Genomic DNA, 16601 nt, shown 5'->3' on the forward strand with positions numbered 1-16601 from the left:
AGATGCAGCACACTCGTGCACCATGACGCACATCCCGAGCTCGCCATCTCCATTCCTTCTGGTTTAGCCGGCTCCTTGCCGCCTTGTGGCACACGTATACCCGCACAGTCGATGCCCGCGGGTAGCGACTGTATGCGAGGTAGGGCAGAGTCATGGGGCTCACCCTGATGTCAGCAACAACGTGGCACATCTTATATTTCCGACGGTGCGCCGCCACCGCCCTCGCTGTGTGCACTGAAGAGGTTTTTCTCTCTCCACGCTGCCCCCCCCCCTTCACCACATTGCTCTTCTGGACTCTCCTCGCAAACCGCACGCGTTCTTGATTACTGGTGCGTGTCTCACGCCCTCGCTCTCGCTCTGCGCACCCGCGGGTGTGCGTGCGCACGGGTGCACGCCTCTTCACCGTGGTGGATACGTGGCGAACGAAGATGTGTGTCGGGGCTGCACTACTGCTGACCACGACCCACCATACCTCCGGCACATACATGTCTGCACAGCCCTTCCACACCCCGCCCTTCTCTCACGTATCTTTGCCCTTTACTTGCATGTGCGGGTCAACCAAGCTGTGCCGCACCCCTCCCGCCTTCGCTATCAACGCGGCGACCCTTCCCCACCCACGCCTGCACAGCCTCCAACTCTCTCACCTTTTCTCATGTGGGGCCCATGGCGCACCGGGCCATCCATCTCGTCTGCGCGAACGGCGTCAAGCAGCCGCACACGGGTCGCTGCACACAACGAGCTCCGTCGCTGGAGTCTGCCCGCTGCGGGGCTCGTGCCTCTTGCGAGAGGACACGGGCACAGCAATGCCCTTTTCGCCACATCACACGGCAGCAGCCACTTCATCTGTGGCTTCACCTTTTCAGCGTCCGCAACGGCGTTCCGGCCGACGTCGCTGCTGCTGTGCTCGAGCCATCGCCGTGAAACACTTACGAGTGGCGGCGACAGTGTGGCGCCGCCAGCGTCACCCCCTTCACAGCCACCCTCTGCACCCTCAGCAGCGTCGCAGCGCAAAGAGTACACGGCAGAGCTGCTGCGCAGCATTGCGCGTCGTGGCGGTGGGGCCGTGCGCCGCGCGCGACACGGCACCCCCACCTCTGCTGCGGTCGCGCTATCCGCCCTTCTGAACCCTTCCAGCGTATTGACGAAAGGCGTGACAAGCAGCAGCGATAGCGGCGCTTCTGTACTGGCCGCCGCGTCGGTGAAAGGTGCCAAGCAGGTCGCAGCCGGCTCACCGCTGCTGCGAGTATTCGACGCTACACCCGCACCTCGCTCCACAACACCGTCCCGGCCAGCTGAACCAAAGTCGCCACCATCCGCCGGCCCCATCGCCAATAGACGCTCCGATGCTGCAGCGCCGCGCACGAAAAGCGAAGCAGGCTTGAACGCACGTGTTTTCATCGCAGCTAGCACCGCAGCGGGTGGCGCACCGTCGTCTGCACCTCCGCCAGCAGCCAGGCCAACGCCGCCGTCCCGAGCACTGCTCCACAAGCTGCTCCACACGGTTCGAACTGAGAAGCGAGTCTCGTGGGACGCCGTCACTCGGCTGCACCCGGAGGTCCTTCACATGTCCCTCTATGCGTGCCGTCACGAATGGTGTGAGGACTACTGCGCTCACGGAAGCGCGACGCCGATGTTCTCGCTGGCGAAGGCCGACCCCGCTGCCGCACCATCCTTGCCTGCCGCTTCTCCCACCACCACGGCAAAGCCGCATGGCGATCAAAGCAGCCATCGACGCCGGCTTCCGCCGCTGCTGCTCTGCGCCGCGTCCACCGGAACCGGAAAAAGCGTGCTCATTCCGCTTTACGCACTCGACGCCCATTGGGCGGTGCTGGAGCGGCGACTGCTGCAAACAATTGACGACTACGACAAAACCGCTGCAGCGGAGGCCACGGAGAAGGTGCGAGGTGGCGCCCACTCCGCGCACGATACCCTGCTCTCCGCCATGACGGCGCAACAGATTACGGCGGACGCGGGGGCGCCCAACGTTGTCTTGCAGCCTTTCCCTCTTGACTCGCAAGAGAACTTCATACGCGAGTTCACGGCCTGCAGCCGGCTGCGCATCGTGGTAAGCCAGCCAACTCGTGTAGCATGCGCGGAGCTCGCCGCGTACGCAAGCGCGCTCTTGGACGCCGGTCGCACATGCGTCGGTGCCAGTCACAGCTCCGAAGCGGCGCCGGCAGGAGCAGGACTCGGCGGCCGCCGCCGCCGCGACAAGACGCAGTGTTCCCTGAGCCGTCGGCTTGTTGGAAAGCGGGTGGGTCTTGCTGTCGGTGGGGCGTCGCAGTTTTGCTCCGAAACGGAGATCGTCTTCGCCACGCCCGGCTACATCGTCAATGCGCTGCGGGTCTCTCATCCCCAGTCGTCGCTGTCGCCAACGACGCTGGTGGTGGATGAGGCGCACTGCCGCGACGTTGAAACGGATGCCTTGCTGGCCTGGATGAAGCTGTCGCGAGCGTGCAGCCAAGGGGGTGATGCATCGGGGTCGGCGGCTTCGGCGCCGCTCCCGGTGCTGCGTCAGTACTACGTGGTGTCCGCCACCATGAATCTGCAGGCGATGGACACCTATCTCTGCCGAGGACTTCCGAACGGCAGCAACGATGAGCGCGACGTCCATCCAGGGCAGAGCGAAGGCCTCGCTCGAGGGCCCAAGCGCACAATCGCGGAGAGCGATGCACTTCCCGAGGATGCCAGGAGCACCGACGCCGTGCCTGCAGACGCGCCGCTTCTGCTTCTATCTCCGACGCAACGTCATCATGTGCGGCGGTGGTGGCAAAGGGAACAGGCACTCGGTGCTGGCGGGCGTATCGATGGCGCAGACGTGGACTCCGCCGTGACGCGGGCAGTGACGACGGATCAACGCGTGCGCGCGGCCGTCTTGCAGCTCGTAGAGACCACCGAAGGCTACGGCGAGTGCGATGACGGTTACCGTGACGACCCCCTTCTTATCGGTGGCGCCGCGAGTGTGGCGAGCGGCTCACCCGCCAACTCCACAGAACAGGCGGTGGGTGGCTTCTTTGCCAGCAGTGCCAAGAGCCCCACAGATTCCACAGTCAGAGGGGCGCCACCGCCGCGTCTGCCACCGCCCCTCAACTCATCGGAGCTTCGCGGCGCCGACGGTGCGGCCATTGTCATCGCCACCCAACCGTACCGTGTGGAACGCTACTTCGTCGACGATCTCGACCCCGTGAAGGGCAGCTTTGCGAGGTCACGGGTGCTATTTGACGAGGCCACACGTCTCAGCGCTACCGCTGCGGCATCGGCGGCAGCGACCCGCACCCCTTCGAACGCGGCGCAAGGTGTGGCGAGCAGCGGTAGGAAAGGTGGAAGGCAACCCAAGCAGGGCGACAAGGCAGCCTCCTCCGCGCCTGCCGCCGACGCCACCCAGCGGTCGAGCAAGGGCTTTCCGATTTGCCTCACCGACGATGGTGCCGCGCTCCGAGCACGGTTAGTCGATCTACACGGCACGCGTGCCGCCTCCTATGTCATGCTCAACACCCATGCACGCGCGCTTGTAGAGCTCATTCTTCAGTTGCTGCAGGCCGCACGGCTTCGATGGATCGACGGTGCGGTCGCGCTTCCCGCGTCACCGCGATCACAGCGTAGCGAACAGTCCTCCCACGCCGATGGCATCGCTTGTGAGCCTGTGTCGATGGCTCTTGCAGTCGCAGACCCGCCGGCAGTGGAGGCTCCGATCACAGTGCTGGTGTTTGTCGCCGGCATCAGCGAGCTGCACCAGATCACGCTGGCTCTCGAGCGGCTGTGCGACACTGTGCAGCCCTCACCCTCGACGGCGTCGTTCCCATCCACCAACGCTGCGGACTCGAGCGCACCCTCGACTCTCGTGCTGCGCCACGGCTCCGAAGTCTTCTCTATCGGTCTTCTGCACTCCACCGCGGTGGGAAGTCCGCAAGAGCAGTTGACGGCGACGGAGAACGCGGGGGCTCCGTTGCGCTTGCTTCTCTCGACCAACGTCGCTGAGAGCTCCCTCACCATTGCGAACACCCGCATCGTGGTGGACACGTGCCTTGAGCGCCGCATCAGCACCGACGACGTCACCGGTGCCACGCAGGTGCTGACGTCCTTCGTGTCACCAAGTGGGCTGCGGCAGCGATGTGGGCGGGTCGGCCGGACGGGCGATGGCGTTGTGATCCACTTGGCGCCAAGGCGGTTTGTGCTTCCAGAGGCTTTTCTGCGCCCTCCGACGACGATGAGGCGGGTCTTATTACCCACGTCCTCAACTGCAGGCATGTGCGATTCGTCAGCCTCGACGCAGACCTTCGAAGCCCTGCCCGATGGCGTCGCAACGGTGCTGCTACGGCTAAAGTTTCTCTTCGCGAAGGTCAGTGACGCGTTGGCGGCGTTGCCGTCGCCGCCAGGCGCCGCAGCGGTGCGGCTGGCCTTGCAGCAGCTCGCGGATATGGGCCTTCTCCTCTTGCCAGAGGCGGCAGAAACGACGCCGCCTCAGGAGGCGACTCGCAACCTACCCGATCTCGCAGCCGCAAGCGCGCCGTTCGGTTCTGCTGATGCGGCCGCCCTCTACGGCTGCGACGGTGCGCTGCTCCCTCTACTAAACTGCAGCACTTTAACCCCAAAGGGTTACTTCGTGGCCAGTCTGCCGCTGCCGTACGAGCACGCCACCTTCGTCTATCATGGCCTGCAGTTCAGCTGCGTCGAGGACGCGCTGATGGTGGCGTGCGCCATGGCCGTCCCGTCGCTGTTTCTGACGCCGCGCGTGTCGTCCCGTAGTGCCATTCAGGTAGGGATGCGGCGCAGAACAAAGTCTGACTACGCCTCGCAGCGGTGGGACGTGGACAGGATGCCGGCCCTCTCGCCGCTCGAGCAGTTCTATCGGCACCTCTGGGTGCAGCGTCACTTCGCCGGCTTTGCCGTGCAGCGGATGGTGCGCCCCGCCCCCTACCCGCCCGACGGCGGCGAGGCGACAGACAACCGCCAAACCATCAACAACAACAACTCCGCGGGCTACGGTGACGAACTCGCGCCCACCACGACCGCCGCGACAACATCGGTGGAGCGGCAGGCGGGACAGCTGAGTGAGCCCCTCATGTTGCGCGCGCTGCTGCGGCAATGGTATGCCTTTTCGAACGTGAATGCCTGCATCGGGTTCCAGAACACGCACGGGCTTAACAGGAGCGCCATGCGCCAAGTGGACAGCATGGTAGCCCAGACCTGCGGCCGGCTCATCCGACTGCTGCGCCAGCTGAGCGCCGCCTCAGAGGATGCCGCAGGAGCGGCCGTGGATGGCGCTGACAAGCGCTTCGTTGTCGAGGACGCCGAAGCCGAGGTGGATTTTGGGGCCTACGTGTGCCAAGCCGGCGCCGTTGAGCCCGGCACGACTGTCCTGCCAAGCACGAACGGCATGCCACAACGCGGGAGCAACGGCGGTGGCAGCGCCATCGGTTGTATCCCTTTTCTTCCAGACTGGCCTACAGAGGCCCGGGAGCAGCTTCTGCGCTCACTGCGGCGCCTCCAGCGCGTCGCGGTGGGTCGTGTGCACCTGCGCCACACCGAGGTGCGGCAACGCTACGGCCTGCCGCAGTGGTACGACAGCGAAGAGCGGTTGATTCGACTGTGGGGTCGTCCATACCTACGGCACGGCCCCGCCGATCACTTGGCCTCACGTACCGGCGGGCGAGGAGCAGGTAGAATTCGTGACGGTGTTCTGGACAAGGTGCGAGACGCAAGAGAGGCGGTGCAGCGACACCCGTGCTTCACGTACTGGGTCGATGGCCTGCCTGCCTTGCGCTCGCCTTACCCCTCCCTCTACAGGCAGCAGCGCGCGACGTCCGTCGCTGGTGACGGCGCCATCACCCCTTTCTCGACAAGTGTGCCTCCACCGTTGTCCACGCACGTCACGCGGCCAAGGGTGCCCATCTACCGCCCGCCAGCCCCGCCGCCCCCCATCCCGCCCGTCGTCTTCGCGATGGGTCGCACCGACGAACGACTGTGCGCCGCCTTCGTAGCCGCGTTCGGCCACCGCACCCTGCGCGGCGAGGACGGGGGGCACCGCTTCCACCACCGCCGCCTGCGCCGCAACATGCAGGCACTGGAGAACGACGAGGAGCACGTCTGCACCTTTCATATAGATGTGCAGCAGCAGCAAGAACTAGAATCGTCGTCACTGTCTAGCAGTGGCACAGCGGATCAATCGACACGCACCGCACCACTGTCCCCGCCGCCCAACTCCTACGACCTCCTCCAGGCATCGGGTGTGACGTCGAAGTCGGTGGAGCAGGCTCTTGCTCCATACCTGCGTGGCGCGGGCCTGCAGCAGCTGGAGGTCTTCCAAAGCAATCGCCTCGCCGTGGCAGCTCGCTTCGCCAGCGACGGGTTCAGCGGCCTCTTCGACAGCCTCTCGCCCAGCTACTCCACCGTTCTCTGCGCCAACGGCGACGCTGACAACGACGCATATGGAGAGAGTGACAGCATGGACGACATCGGAGACGACGCCGCCCCTATGCTGCGCGTTCATGCTGTGCGGGATGGACGACACACCGCTGCAAGGGCCACGAAGAGTGCCGAAGCCAGAAGTGGGGTCACAACGTCAGAGGCAGCATCGATAAACACTCGGCCGGTAACCGCAGACGGTGCACGTGGACCGCCATCAGAGGAGCTACTGAAGGCGGTGGTGCTCCCGTCCGCGTTGCGATACGCTGACGGAGGGAGGCCGCCACCGGCAGCGACATCGCCTGCCCGAGACACCTCTACTCGAAGAAGTCATCCGTATGTGCAGCTGGCACCTTTCGGCGTCAGCCTCCTCACTGCCGCAGCCGCAGGCACCGGCGGTGGGGGTGGGGGCAGCGGCCTTGGCAGCCTCCAGCGCATACCCTTGCCTGGTGCTGCGACCTCTGCACTCAGCTCGCCAATTGTGCCGGCGCAGCCGTCGTCATCCTTGGCCGCCGTTCCCACCTTACCCTCCGCATCGCTCGTACGCCAGGCCGGCTCCACTGCAGATGAGCGGCGAAGCGTGAGCTTCTCCGAGCTCCCTCTACCGCCCGCCTCTGTGACAACGCGGCCCACCCGCGGTGGAGCCGCCACTGCGACTGTTACGACGACGACTCGCGTGGCGTGGTCCGATAACCTTGGCATTAGTGGCCGGTCGGTCACTCGTGCTGCCGTGGCAGCCTTGGGCCTGGCGGACCTGTTTCCCACGGCGCCTCCGCTGTCGAAGAACTCGTCACCGCTCGACAGCCGGGGAACTCCCTTGCGCAGCAACAGTGATGGCGACACGGCCGCCACCTCTGCGCCTTCATCGGTGTGCACGAACTCGCAGCCGTCGGATGGCACGGCAACGCCGACAACCCTTACAATCAGTGTCGTGCCGCCTATCTACGTTACCCGCAGCATCACGTGGAAGGTGCCTCTGCCTGCCCTCATACCCCCCGCCTCCTCGATGGCGCATGCCACGCACAGCGGCAGCACCGACGCTGCACCGCCGCCGGCGTACTACTGTATGCTCTGCAACCACCTGTGCTCTAGCCAAGGCGCACTTGACCAGCACTACCGTTCCGCCAGCCACCTGGAGCATCTCTACCATGCCGTTCAGCTCGGACTGCGCCGCGAGCACCTGGAGACGCTGTACGGCTGGGCCCCGCGGGCCGCATGTGGCCCTCAGCGCACGGGCACAGATGAGGCACTCACGCGCGATCACCCCGGTTTCATCGAAAGCGAAGCTAGCGCCAGCACACTCCACCTCGCACCGCCTGCCAAGGCTGTGTTGCCGCTGGCGTCGCTACTCTCCCTTCATAGCGTCACCCGCCTGCCGCTCGCCCAGCACGTCTACCCATGTGTTGTCGGTGCCCTGTCGTTCTTGAACTGCCTACAGTGGTCTGCCGACGACTCTGCGCCGTCACCGTCATGCCTGTCCTCGCCAGAGGGGCCAAAACGCCCGGGCGCTCATAAGGCGGAGAGCAGAGCAGCAGGGGCGCACCGCGCCACGCCGCTTGCGGTGGCTGGCAGTCTCGTAGCGCTGCAGAGCGTCGCCGATGTTCTTCCGCCGCCGCACCTGCGGAAGTCGACGCAGCCAAGCCCGTGTCGTGGCGGGGCTGGAGCGGGGGCGGCGGCCCCGTCGTCATCGGTCGACGCGGATACGCTCTCGGCGCATCATGTGTGGGTGCTGAACTTGTCCAACAGCGGCGAAGTGAGTGCGGCTGCCTCGGGAACTACTTCGCCGCCGATGTCAGCGCTGCTCGTGGTAGCCGGCTACCTCGCCGCTGCCTCACCGCAGGCCACGGTGGCGCTGCTGCTCAACGGCACACACACACACCTCCACGCGGTGATGCTGTACGGCTTGGGCGTGTGGCGGCTGCCGACGCCGCTGCCCATGCAAGGCTACATGGGTCTCCTGGAGCATATTGGACGCGGCGGCGGCTGGCCTGGTGTGCTGGTGCCCATGACCAACGATCCGTCCTATAAATGGCGGGAAAGCGTGCGTGAAGAAGCGTCGCCTGCAACGCATGGCCCCTCTGACGAGCTCCACTGGTGCGCTCCAGAGGCGGCGTGTGCCCTGTGCTCAGACAAGCATCTCGGCGGCATGTCGGCGAGAGTGCGCGCGCTAGACCGTGACGCCATCGTGGAGGCCACGCTACTTCTCGTCCTTCACGAGTATCTTCACGCGCGCCGAAACATGGTCACCCTGGCCGACTACGTTGAGCGAGTGCTGCACAAGCTTCAGCTCTCTCCCTTTGTGGTGCCCGGCGCGCGTGCAGGGCAAGGGGCCGAGCGAGTATCATCAGCGGTGACGGCAGCAGACGTGCTGACCGCATACCTGGCGCACGTCCGTCGCGGCCAAACCGTACAGGCGCTCTTGCGCGACCTCGGGTGCGTCTTCGCGACACCACCGCGCGCTCTGGCGACGCTCATGCAACCTACAAGTCCGTCCACTCCTGCCAGGAATGCCGAGGGGAGCTGCAGTGGTGCGCAAGTAGGGCTGGGTGAGGGCCGCAGCCGCTGGGCGTCCTTGTCGCCTGCTGCGGCGCTGTCAAGGCGGCTCAGCTACCGCGCGCTGGGTGCCGAAGGGGCAGCGGTGGAGATGATGTTCACGGTGCCACCGGCGCTCCCGTCGCGGCTACCGCCCGTCACGTTCGCCGCACAGCTCCGGCAGTTCTACGTCGACCGTCACGCGCACCGCTGGGCGCCGCAGAGGCGGGCGTCCGAACGGCCGACACGCACTGGTGGCGCTGCGGCCATCACAGCCCGAGCGGGAGACGAGGAGCTCATCAAGGGTAAGTCACATGCGCGTTCTGCACGTCCGCTTCAAACCCGCGACAGTGCTGGTCGCCTTCGTGGCCCCCGCAAGGTCTACAAGGGCATCGGCATCGCTGATGAGGCGAACCTGCCGCAGTTTTAGGCGCTGAGTTCAAAAGAAAGGGATCGAGCGGTGTCAAGCCTCCCCCCTCCCCCTCCCCCGCCTCTGTCTGTCTACGTATCCCTGCCTATCACAGAGCACGACTAAGTAAGCTGCGCTTACACGGACTCGCTAACCCCATCAACAACGCACAGACTTCCCCGTGCCTCCTCCTCGCACCCCTGCACTGTTCGGGCCCACCCCAGTTTCGATGGCGTTGCATGCGCGTGCGGCCTCCCCCTCCCCTTTCTCTTACCTCTGTGTGTGTGTGTGTGTGTGTGTGTGTGTGTGGGTGCATATGGGATGGGATATGAGAGACGACAAGCACGGAGGCAGCGTGCTGCACTGCGGGCACGCACGACTCTCGACACGGACACGTGCTGCTGCTGCTCTCTCGGCCCAATGCTTCGCCTCTTCTATTACCCGGTCGGTCCGTCTCTCTCTATTCCTGCTTCATCGTTTTACTCGCCGCGAATGCCTGCGCAGCACCCTCAGCGCACACGCGAGCACAGGCGCAGCGGGAGGGAGAGAGAACGGCAGCCCCTCCCGTGCGTCTGCGCGCAACAATGTTAGAAAAGTGTCCGCGAGCGCCAACAACCGCAATGCTGCGCTCGCTCCGCGGTTCGGACCACCGTCGCGGCGCTCGCTGCATTATCGCCCACGGACATGCCGCATCCAACCAAGTGATTCCGTCTCTCGCGCGCACAGCACAATGTGCGATGTCGACCTCGTCACGTTCGTCAGCCGAATCGGCGACGTCTTCCGCACCTCGGCGTTCAAAGCGGTGGAGCTACGCCGACGCGGGCAAGGTCTACGGGGAGACACCCACCTCAGCGCCACTATGGGGTCTGCCGCCGGGCCTCCATGCCGGCTCGATTAACACCGCGATTAGTACCACGCGCCATGTATCATTGCGCACCCGCGCGCAGCAGCGCTGGTTGACGCTGCTTCTCGCGCTCATGCGCACACCGTACCTCGGTGCGCTTACGATGCGTGTGCTCGAGGCCTCTGCCTACGCCGCCTACGTAAAGGGCTCTGTTATAGTATTCACTCGTCGGCGTGCGGGGCCGCCGGTGGCGATGGCAACGGAGCCCGACTCCTCTTGCGGGAATGTCGACTTGTGCGAGGCGGACTGCACTGCCCGAACGTCGGTGTCGCAGGCACAGTGCAGCGCCGACCTGTCTAAGGCAGGCGGCCTCTCAGCGCCGCCGCGTCTCTCGCCTGCTGGCCGCCCCTCCTCCTCGCTCCTCTTCTCTCATGACGCGCCGCTTCGTGAGAACGCCCTTGACTGCCTCTACATCGGCGCCAGCCCGATCCACAGCAGAGGGCTGTTCACGGCATGTGCACTGCCGCGCGGCACCCGCATCATCGCCGAGTCACGTCGCTCCCTCCTACTCGCCTCACACTTTGTCACCTTGCTAGCTGACACGCACGAGAAGCTGCCGGATACGTGGCACTACACCCAACCTACCGGGTGCGTCGTGGAGTTGGTGACGCAAGCGCAGCCACATCATCTAATGAACCATAGCTGCGCGCCGAATGTGTGCAGTGGACTCTCTCACACCTTCTGGGAGGCCGCCACGATCGCGGATAAGTGGCAGCGGCAGCATCACCAACAGCAGTGCTCGCGGCGGAGCAGCTCCACGCACGGTGCCGCCAGTGAGCGCGCGGAGGCCTCCCACGGCAACGTCAGGGAGGAAGGTATTCGCAGTGACGCAACAACTTGGATTTCGTCGTCGTCGTCGTTCTTGGCCGCCGAAGCGCACAGCGCGGGCTGTGGCGAGCGGATGACGCGGTGGCCGTACTTCGCCGACGCGAACAGCTTCTTCCTGACTCGCGATGTCGCAGCGGGCGAGGAGCTCACGCTGGACTACAGCACTCGCATGGCCCCCCTCTACGCAGGGGAGTCGGCACGCGCGCTGCAGTCGCGCAGCTGGCTGCTCTGCCGCTGTGGGCAGCCGTGCTGCCGCCACTACGTGTACCGCCCAAAGCCGGAGATCAGCGTCTTTCTGCGCACACTGCGCACGGGGCAATGTGGGCAAGAGCGCGATACCGCGCATATCATGGCAAAGCTGCTCGAGCTCGGCTTCGATGATGAGCTTGTGTTACTGAGCTACGCCGCTAGCAGTGCGGACGTGGTGGCGTACCTGTATGGGCAGCCGCTGCCCTCACTACAGGGGCTCTCGCGAACTCAGTCGTGGGCACCGTTCATACGAACGTGCCCGTCGTCCGCGAGCGCGCTGCCAGCGGTGCACGAGGGCATGGACGTGGAGGTGCGCCGGATGACGAAGCGCCAGCTGCTCTCGGAGTACCGCTATGTCTTTCGACTCTTGAACGAAGCGGTGCCGGTGCGTACGTGAACAGCTTCCCTACGTGCGTGTGCTCGCGTTCTTCTCATGGGGGGGACGGAGGGCCGACGGACTCGAGCCGGAGTGACGCGGCGCGTTTGTGCCAAGAGGGCCCTCATCCTTGCCCGTAGGCCCGCCTTCTCTGCTCCTCCCACCCTCCCTCGCCGCCCTCACCCGCACGTTACGTGTGGCTAAGGACGCCACGTGTGCTGGTATGCCGTAGACCCGCGTCGTCGTAGCGCCTCCGGAACGGTAACAGAAGGAACGCCTAACGGTACCCGCGCAGTCACAAGCGTACGTAATCGCACGCACACGGGTACCCACCCAACCTCCAACCTCCGAATACACACACTCCCCTATCTTGCCAAGGGGACACCGCTACGCAAGATGACTTGTTGCCTCCTACGCCTCCACTGACTCCCTCCCTCTTCCTCTCTCCGCTCACTCTCGGCGTGTCCCCACCCCCACCCCCTTCCCTCGTGGCATCGTCGTCGTCGTCTCTCGCGCCACCGTCCACGCTTCACACGCACGCTCCACAGCGCACTTCGCCTTCCTAGCTGTCTCCCCCACTCCCTCTCTGTAACCCTAACTGTCGCCGCGGTTGCCGCTCTGCATCTTTTACCGGCAACTTCTCCCTTGGTTCACTGCCAGCGTTGCCCATAACTGTGGCGCCCCGTCCCTCTCGCCCCCTAAACCCCACCCCCACCCGCACTCTCTCAGCCTCCTTTACCAACCGCTGGAGCTCAGCGCACTCGCCTCCTCGTCCATCGCTTCGCCTCCATCACCCGCCGCCCTTCCCAAGTGCTTGATGGGTGATCATGACGTCGACCTGTGCCAAGCCAGCCGCTACAACCATGCGAATTATTGGGACTTCGTGCCGCTGCCAACGGTCAGCGACGACACAGGGTGCGACAGTCTGTGCCATGACAGCCCTTCCAAAAGGATAAGGATGGCGCCGCCGGCGTCCGCCTTCGACGCGGATGCAGCCGAGGAATGCCTGCCCTCCTGCGAAAGGCGTCTATTGGATCAGTACCACATCCACCTTCAACCCGCGAGCCACAGCCCGCGGAGCGGAGCCGACTCCGCCGCCGGTCGAAAGGCAGCGGCGCAGCTCCGTGCCATGGGTGCACAGGAGTCTCTCCTGCCGACTCACTCGGTCCTCTCGCCACCCGAATGCAGCGCGCAGACCCCCGCGCAGGTGCAGATGGTCTCCGGTGGTGCTGCTGTGGACTCGACTGCGGATCAGCACGCCCCCATTGCAGCTAGTCAAGACCTCGTCGACCTCTTCTTCCTTGAGGGCAGCCAGGCCGTCGACGGTCAGTGTTTCTCGCCCTACCCCATCTACGGTTGGCGCACAGCCGAGGAGCGCCGGGCTGCCGTTTGTGAGGTGTTCAAGACTTACAACGTGGTCACGCACCTGCCCGCCTCGCCGGCTGCCCTGGCCGCCGCGCAGCCCCGCTACAGTTCCCACCAACACTGCGCCACTGCCCCCATCAACAAGAGTGCGGTTGAGACGCGTGAGCAGTACTGGCGCCGCCTGTCGAACCTGTACATCCAGAAGGGTGTGAAGGGCGGTGCCGCCGCCCCCGCCTACGAGCCCGAGGATCCGTTCTACATGATCGACCTCGGGCGTATTGTGGAGCAGATGGCGCGCTGGCGTCACGAGCTCCCGATGGTGCGCCCGTACTTTGCCGTGAAAAGCAACCCGAAACCGGCTGTTATGGAGGTGCTCAGTGCCCTCGGCGCCGGCTTCGACTGCGCGTCCAAGGAAGAAATACACATGGTGCTGGGTCGCCACCTCGTGGCGTCGCCGGACGACATCATCTTCGCCAACCCGTGCAAGCAGTTCGGCGACCTGTGTGAGGCGCAGGCGTGCGGCGTGACCTACGTGACGGTGGACAACCCGCTGGAGATGGAAAAGATCGGTCGCCTGATGCCCTCCGCCCGCGCAATTATCCGCATCACGACGAACGACAGCAAGGCCCAGTGCTCCTTCTCCACCAAGTTTGGTGCCCCCCTTGAAGATGTTGAGGGCCTCTTGCAGGCAGCCCGCCAGTACAACGTCACCGTGCACGGCGTCAGCTTTCACGTCGGCAGCGGCAACGACGACCACTCTGCGTACGTGTCCGCGGTACGCGATGCCTACCACGTCTTCCAGCAGGCAGCCCAGTACGGCTTCAACTGCACCCTCCTCGACATCGGCGGCGGCTTTCCGGGCACGGACATTGTCGAGGGCAGCGGCAATACCTCGTTCGAGGCCATCGCCCGTGCTATTCGACCGATACTGGTAGAGCTCTTCGGCGGCGGTGATGTCACCATCATCAGTGAGCCCGGTCGCTACTTCACGGCTGCCTCGCACGCGCTTCTCATGAACGTATTCGCCTCCCGCACGTTGCGGCTGTCTGATGCCGAGGTGAGCCGCCAAGCCTTCCAGTCCGTCGTGTCGATGGACGAGCGGGAAGAGTACCAGTACTACGTCAACGACGGCCTCTACCACAGCTTCAACTGCATTCTGTTCGACCACGCCCACCCAACACTTCTCCTGCTGAACGACGGCGACGGCGCGGACGCGGTGGAGAGAGGCACGGATGCGGCAGCGGTGTGCAACGAGGAGGAGGGCGGGACGTCGCTGAGCGTTCCCCTGGCGAACGACCCACTGTTTGTGTCCGCCTGGGACCGCCGTCGCAGCTTCCCGCGCCGCCCGCTGCGCATCACAAGCATCTTCGGCCCCACCTGCGACTCGATGGACTGCATCCTGAAGAAGCGGCCCTTCCCGGAGATGAAGCTGGGCGACTGGCTTCTGGTGCCAGACATGGGCAGCTACACCACCGCCGCCGCCGGCGTCTTCAACGGTTTCGCTACGCGCCGCTTTGAGTGGGTGAGCTCTGTTGACGTGTGCGCGAGGCCGAGGCCCGTGTACACGCGAGAGGGGGGTGACACGCTGAGGTTTGTGTGCGAATGAAGGAGAGGCAGGGCGAAGAAGGGGGTGCTGTAAGCTGTGCGCTTTCATCCCGCCAGAGAATGGACCCCCTTTGTGGCTCCGCCCGGAACCCCCATCCCTCCCCCCTCCCTCCCCTCCACCCTCCGAAATCGAAACGAGAAGTGGCGCACGCGGAAAACACGTACGGGCGTAAAGGTTGGTGTACGTGCCTGTAGTGGGTATACGCCTGGGGGAGGGGGGTTATGGACGGGAGTGCACCTAGTGAAGAGGGGGGAGGGGGTAGGGGGGAGCGGCCATGCTACAACCAAGTGGCTCACTCGCTCCGCACCCCTCCCTCTCACCACCTCCTTTGCGTTGTTGTTGCACTCGTATTCGCGTTGGATGCACGGCGACGCTGCGCGCTTGTGCTCAGTGCGCCTGCGCGTACGCGCGTGTGTTTCGCCTTTTGTTCACCTCCCGTTGTGTCTTCGTGAACCGTCCCTGTCCCCACTCTTCTTCACCGGCCTACTTCGTCGTTGCTCCTCTCTGACGCCTACGCGACGCAAGCCTCCCCCCCTCCCCCTCCCACCCTTGTGCCCTACAAACCCCCACTGACAGCGCTTCCACGGAGCCAGTCCAACCCCCAGCGCAGCCCCCTCACTGCCGCTGCTCCCGCCGACCTCTTGCCTCGCGTCTCTCCTGCTTCCTCTCTCTTGTCGTGTGCACTCCTCGCCTACCACACAGCCTACTCCTGGGGGGCTCCTCAGCGTGGGCATCAGTGAGCGAGAGGTCCGCGCGCACGTGGGCGAGCTAGAGCTTACCCCATGGCGAGATGTACCACGTCTGCGTGTGTGTGTGTGTTCATGAGGCTTGCGCGTGAAGGTGTGCGGGACATATCCCGTTGTCATTTGGCGCTGTCGCTCTTGTTGCCTCTGCTGTTGTTAAATAGGGTGATGCTTGTTAGCCCACTCTACACCTCCCTCCATCTGGCCCTCCCTGCTTGCAACAGGGGTTAAGGTCCTGACATACGTTTTCTGACTGATGAGCGTCTCCCCTCCCCTCCCCTCCTCTCTCTCCCCCCTCCCCAGCGGCGGCTCAAACAGGATCCGCCGCGGATGTCACCCGCGCAACTGACGCACGTGCCGGCCCGATCACAGAGAAGCTCATCTCCGTTGGTCGCGTTGCGTTGTGCTGCCGGTGTGGCCTCCTGTGTTTCTTCCTGTTGACGATACGATGCGTGCGTGGGCCCGCACGTCGTATCGCCCCCCCCCCTCCCCCTCCCCCTCCCCTCTCCATCTTCATGGAGCGCGCGCAGCTCTAAGACGTTCACCGACACCATAACTAACAACGTCATCTAAAGAGCGCCCTTGAGGGAGGCCGGGAGACAGTGACGTGTCCGTGTGTGTGTGTGTGTGTGTGTGTGTGTGTGGCAGCGGAGACCATACACGCGCACGCACGCACACACACACACACACGTTATATTCGCCTATCGAACTTTCTAGCTGCCTACCTGCCTGTGTCCCTATATATATATATATATCTACGTCTCCCGCTTCAACGAAGGCGGTGACGCGCATGCTCATGTGCGTCTGAATAGTATACATAGGAGCAGCTTTGGATGGTTAGAGGAAGAGCAGGTGAGGGGGGACTTGACGTGTGTGCCTGTGTGTGTCCCGCTCTGCCGCCTTCTCCTGACCACCTCTCTGTGAGCTGCAGTGAAGTCCTCTGACACCCCCACCCCACCCCACCCTCATCGCGGGGGCGCACGTCTTCCTCATTTACTTTTGTGTGTGTGTGTGTGTGTGTGCACGGTCTCGGGGTCTGCCCTCCGCTCGGTGCCAAAACCGCAGCGAAGGCGGCGAAGAGGAGGAGGAGGAAGAACCGAGGCGGGGTGGCATTGCGGGTGGCAGGGCGGGGTGGCGACTCTCGCTCGTGGTCGCTTCTACGAGTCTTTGGAGTGATGTCGGTG

At 64.5% G+C, this 16601-nt stretch overlaps 3 protein-coding genes across 3 annotated transcripts; all 3 read left to right on the forward strand.

The window, feature by feature from the left end:
• Positions 1–1564: 1564 nt before the first annotated feature.
• Positions 1565–9367, forward strand: LMXM_12_0260 (conserved hypothetical protein; the record flags this gene model as incomplete). Its single annotated transcript, XM_003873081.1, has 1 exon — positions 1565–9367. One exon carries the CDS (start codon positions 1565–1567, stop codon positions 9365–9367), a length of 7803 nt encoding a protein of 2600 aa, XP_003873130.1.
• A 716-nt stretch (positions 9368–10083) lies between these two features.
• On the forward strand, positions 10084–11724 carry LMXM_12_0270 (conserved hypothetical protein; the record flags this gene model as incomplete). The annotated part of the gene is made up of 1 exon (XM_003873082.1): positions 10084–11724. The coding sequence occupies one exon, from the start codon at positions 10084–10086 to the stop codon at positions 11722–11724; it is 1641 nt and encodes a 546-aa protein (XP_003873131.1).
• Positions 11725–12520: 796 nt separating this feature from the next.
• On the forward strand, positions 12521–14674 carry LMXM_12_0280 (putative ornithine decarboxylase; the record flags this gene model as incomplete). Its single annotated transcript, XM_003873083.1, has 1 exon — positions 12521–14674. One exon carries the CDS (start codon positions 12521–12523, stop codon positions 14672–14674), a length of 2154 nt encoding a protein of 717 aa, XP_003873132.1.
• Between the last annotated feature and the right edge of the window lie 1927 nt (positions 14675–16601).

Source organism: Leishmania mexicana, chromosome 12, assembly GCF_000234665.1.
Source record: "Leishmania mexicana MHOM/GT/2001/U1103 complete genome, chromosome 12".
Lineage (NCBI taxonomy): Eukaryota > Euglenozoa > Kinetoplastea > Trypanosomatida > Trypanosomatidae > Leishmania > Leishmania mexicana.